This window comes from Phytophthora parasitica (genome assembly GCF_000247585.1).
Source record: "Phytophthora parasitica INRA-310 unplaced genomic scaffold supercont2.32, whole genome shotgun sequence".
Taxonomy (NCBI): domain Eukaryota; phylum Oomycota; class Peronosporomycetes; order Peronosporales; family Peronosporaceae; genus Phytophthora; species Phytophthora nicotianae.
The window spans coordinates 286,311-291,000 of record NW_008649018.1 but is presented as its reverse complement, the minus strand read 5'-3'; the positions used below and the strand labels follow the sequence as shown (position 1 = coordinate 291,000).

Sequence of the window (4,690 nt, the reverse complement as noted above, 5' to 3'; positions counted from 1 at the left end):
TCTTGGCTTTGGGGCTTCGTCTGGCTTGGTTCATTCTGCTGTACTTGCTGCTCAGTCCCGGGCTGCTGTGCTTGTCCTTGTTGTTGCTGCTGCTGTCCCTGTGTGGCTGTTGCCTCCTGTTGTTGGGCCTGTGCTTTGGCCTGCTGAAGCCTTTCCTGCTGCTTCTGTAGACGATGTGAATTGGTGCGTTCCTTGTGCACGTCCCATGCGCGAGTACGGAAATTCGAGTTCATAATCACAGGCTTGGGTTTCTTGCCGCCATGCACAGCGTAGTGCACATGACAGATCTTGCACAGCACGAAGCGGCCCTCGTCGTCCACGCTCAGCACGTCTGGGTCCGAGAGGATGCTTGGCGGCCACCAATTGGCCTTGCGCTTGGGCATGGCTGCCTCGGAGCGAAGCTCGCTTTAAGTGCTGTTAGCTTTGTTAGCTTGGGCGTCTCACGCTTGAAGCGTTGCTTGGTCGTCACACCGAGTACAGTGCCTTCAGTACGCTTCGCTCGTGTTCCTCTTGTTACCTATAGTGACAGAGGGAGGCATAGTTCCGTTATGTTCCACCAAAGTTTACATTTGGACAAGGCCCTTGGGTTACTGTGGTTATCCGGCATCCCTCTGACAGCTTAAGACAGATCGAGAGAGGGGAATCGTTCACTCTAGCCATCGCAACTGCCGAGGGGAGAAGGGGGGGTGGGCTTTAGCTACAACGTACGTTTGCTCGCCGAGCTTTCTCAGCTTCCTCAGCTCGTAAGTTGTTTGGATGCGCTTGACTTTGGTCTTTCACTTGGACTTGTTTGTTCCGTTGTGTGCGTCTTTCGTTGTGAATCGAACCTGGTTTTGTACTCATATCTGCGTAAATGAATACTATTCAGAACATAATTTATAAAGGGTTTACAAATATAGAAAGAAAGTTTGACTTGTTATATTATGATTTAGTATTCGCTCTTGTGCGTACTCTCGCCAATAGTCAGGTATCAGCTGATCAAGATACCCACTTCTGCAGTGATTTTGTGAAACCACCGAAACCAGCTGGCGGGACATCGGTCGGTCGGCGTGGACGGTCGGTAAGTATTGTGGTTTGTATACTTTGATCTTCAAGCTTTTGGAAAAGCTTGTCCTGCCAAGCTTCATGCTCGGCGCCCTCCAAGCAGATGGTGTCTCAGCGAGCCAAGAAGGTCATCGATCGATGCTGAGCACTACTGACCACGGGATTGCCCTCCTGATGCGAGGCTGCACATGGACTACTTTAACTAAGCCTTCAGCTAATATACACGTGGCTGCATCCGTGAAGATACCCCAGCACAAGGAGGCCTACGCGCGTGAGACACGAACGCTTCACAACTAATCGGTAACTCATAGATATCTTTAACCCGCGAAACAGCATTTTCCGACTCATCTATCTCCTCGTCTATGTTGTCGATGTCGTTTCCGCTCGTAGCTCCGACTTCGGCTCCGACTAGAGCTCACCGATCGTCGCCTACGACGACTACGGCGGCGATCTCGACTCCTGGATCGATCTCGCTCCCTACGTCTCTCTCGATCCTTGCGACCACGTTCTTCTCTCCGATTCTCAGGAGGTCGTTCTTCTCGTTTTCTTGATCGGGATCTCGTCCGTTTCCTCTTTACTTCCTTTTCCTGTTTGTCCTTTGTCTTCTCCTCTTCCTTCTTCTCCATCAGTTCCTTCAGCTTCCGTCTAATCTGCACATACCCGACGTGCACTTTGCCCCCAAAGTGGTCAGCCAGGCGTCTCTCACTGTCAAATATGCTCAAGAAGGCGCCACAAACATCGCACACGCGCAGCTTCTGGTTAACGTTGTCCACTGCATTCGAGGTCCCCGGATTGCTCTGTCTGAGCAGCTCGCGCCGTTTTTGCTTGAGCATCTCCACCTTCTCCATCATACTCAGCGATCGATCCGCATTTCCTTCTTTCGCCGCCTTCTCGGCTTGTGCCGCAGCATCCTGCATGTCCTGTGTGAGTTGCAGAATTTGCGCCCGGGCTTGTTCGTCGTCTCCATCTTCGGCCAACCGCCGCTGAGCACGCGCGATTTTCTTCTCCACGTCGGCCAGCAGTCTCGACAGTTCATTAGCCAATTCACGCTCGTAACCAAAATCCCGTGTGGACTTCTTTTCCTCGTAGGCCAAGCGCAGCGTTGGGAGATGCAGCGACTTGCAGGTGCCCAAGTCCAGGCGTGTGTTCTGGAATAATTCGCGCGGACACAGACCACATAAATAGGGTTTACAGACTCTAGGATGCCGAAAGTCCATCGTGGCATCGTCGTCCGGCCGGTCGCCGTCGCGATTCAAGCCCATGAGACTGTCGAGCAGCGCGCGCTGAGCGTCCATCGCTGCTGAAGATCTTGACTTTTTGAGGGAAATACTGGCAAATATTACCCTCGGAATAGTGACATAAACAATAACTCTCGATGCTGAAAATAGAATTGTCTCCAACTGTTGCGATTTAACACCGTTTCAATAAGTCATTAGTACACGAGGCATTAATCCCACAATTTGTAACATAAAAACTTAATTTGGATCATATTTGGTGACCAAATACGAAATTCACACCAAGAATGCGTGTTGAAGCTTTGAATGGAGCGAGCTCGCAGCTCCAAGCTACATAGAGTATATTCTGCTTGGAAAGGTCCTGGTTGACACTGTGGGTGGATGTGGACGTCAATTAACGATGACTTGTAAGTATGTGCTATATACGAAATAAAATGTTAAATGCAAATGAACTTTTGTGCAATGCACGAAACAGCCATACTAGTACATGTAGTAGTAGTTTGCCAGCAGTCGAAACCAATTATATATTTTCTTCACTTGTGGTCATTTGAGTAAAGAGTAGGTTGCTGAGTTGGTGGTTATCCGAAAATGCCAGACAACGAAGCGGTGTAGAAAAACCTCCATCCTCAAGTGGAAATACCACGTGGCTGTGGTGAAGTGATTTCGGAGAAATGTGATGCATCCCAGATTAATTGACACACCGTAATCTTGACCGAGTCCGTGGAAAGCACGCGGCCATTGTCACTGTCATAGTAGGCACCGGATGGTGATCTGACACTATTCCAGAAGAGTGACAGGATCGTTCAAGGTTGAAGGGGGGCGAGAGTGGCAAGCAAGGTCCCCACGATCTGGGTCCAGCGGATCTGGATCCTCGGATCTCAAGGCAAGATCGCGATCTCGGTCGGCATTTGGAAAGCAAGGACGATCAATGCTAAGAGGAAACGAAGTGGAAGTCTACGTTACGACAGATAAGTGAAGCAAGTTTAATGAGTGTTCAAGGTGATATACAGAGGTAGAGTCGGTAGCATATGGCAGTCTGGTAGTCGTAATGGTAAGGATTTGGGCTGGGACCACCAGGCTAATACATAAATCAGAGTCGAATTTGCACTGTGGCCCCACGTGTCTAATTTGCATCAGGAAGGACAAGTGACCCGCTGCAGCGAAGGAGAGGAATTATACTAGCCACTCGCAGCGCTAACAAATATAGAGTTAGTTCACCCAGTGTGGGTTATTAATTCCTGGTAATATATGCCAGATCCAAAAACGTAGTGACCTACTCTCAAGTACGGATCCCAGATCAACCGGAGATCATTGCTTGACCCGAGGATTCCTCAAATCTCAACGCCCCCAAGGCCCAGCTATAGAAAGCGGTATGCAAACGTATAGGAAGACCTATTCGGCAACATAACCCAAAATAGGGCAACCCCACGGTCGGATCCAGATCCAGGCCGCTAGATCCAAGCTCGAATAATCGCTTGGGATCTGGACTTCAACGGCAACAGGGCGAAAAGCTTCCGGGCTGCCCCATCCCATTCCCCACGTCTCGCCAACCCAGTAACGCTTCTTTCTGAGGCGTTACCCGAAGAATATGATCCTGCCCATACCGTCGGGTACACAAGGTGAGGAAGTTCAACACAAGATCACGGATCATCGGGGGGCCCCCTCCGCTAGTCAGTAGCTTGGGCCAGGTGGGAAGAGAGAACCAACGATCTCGCGGATTTCGCTACATGTATGGCAAAGATCGCAGTGCCCCTCGATCTACAGCTAACCGAAATCATTAATCTAATCATTCTATTTGTCCTATACATGGAGATCGACAAATACGAAAATGGTGGGTAGTACGGATTGGGACATGTGGCATAACTGCTAAAGGGTATAATTTAAGCTAGAATGGTGAGCTACAAGTCTTTGTCTATATAACGTTTGGGTATCCTCGTGACTTTTGACAACTCCCGATTATACCAGATTCCTTTATAGTATTTAAATGGATGAAGAGACGATGTATGCATCATCTTTAACGAAGCTCAACTAGCTCAGAAAAGCAAACATTTCTGAGCTGCCGTTATTCGACTGGTACTCTGACCGGGTCACATTCCATCCTATTTCCGCGCTTTGTAATAATCAAAAAGAGTCAATGATGAATGGTATTGGTGGCTAAAAGAGTCACTTGTACCTAAAACCTTTTCTTTCGTAGATCTTATTATCAGTATGTTGATTAACACGATGAACTCAGCCAATCTACTCGACAACGCTTCAGTCGAATCACAACATATCGACCCTGACCGAGATGGGTGATGATCTCGAACACCACAAGTTTTGTTCTGGATTTCCTCGCTAAACAACTAGCAAGAACTGAAAGTCCTCGAGTCCAAAGTCAAGCCGGTTGGGCTTAAAATCTACGACAAGGGAAC

The 4,690-nt window shown here is 48.8% G+C and overlaps 2 protein-coding genes across 2 annotated transcripts; both read right to left on the bottom strand.

Moving 5' to 3' along the window:
* Positions 1 to 48: 48 nt before the first annotated feature.
* Positions 49 to 447, bottom strand: PPTG_23186 (hypothetical protein). The gene has a single exon (XM_008908964.1). It carries the CDS (start codon positions 205 to 207, stop codon positions 52 to 54), a length of 156 nt encoding a protein of 51 aa, XP_008907212.1. The 5' UTR covers positions 208 to 447; the 3' UTR covers positions 49 to 51.
* A 574-nt stretch (positions 448 to 1,021) lies between these two features.
* Positions 1,022 to 2,483, bottom strand: PPTG_13355 (hypothetical protein). Its single transcript, XM_008908963.1, has one exon. The coding sequence runs from the start codon at positions 2,337 to 2,339 to the stop codon at positions 1,389 to 1,391; it is 951 nt and encodes a 316-aa protein (XP_008907211.1). The 5' UTR covers positions 2,340 to 2,483; the 3' UTR covers positions 1,022 to 1,388.
* Positions 2,484 to 4,690: the final 2,207 nt, after the last annotated feature.

Bases quoted from the DNA above. Each gene is read 5' to 3' on its own strand.
- PPTG_23186 (XM_008908964.1), bottom strand. From the start codon at position 207: ATGGGACGTGCACAAGGAACGCACCAATTCACATCGTCTACAGAAGCA.
- PPTG_13355 (XM_008908963.1), bottom strand. From the start codon at position 2,339: ATGGACGCTCAGCGCGCGCTGCTCGACAGTCTCATGGGCTTGAATCGC.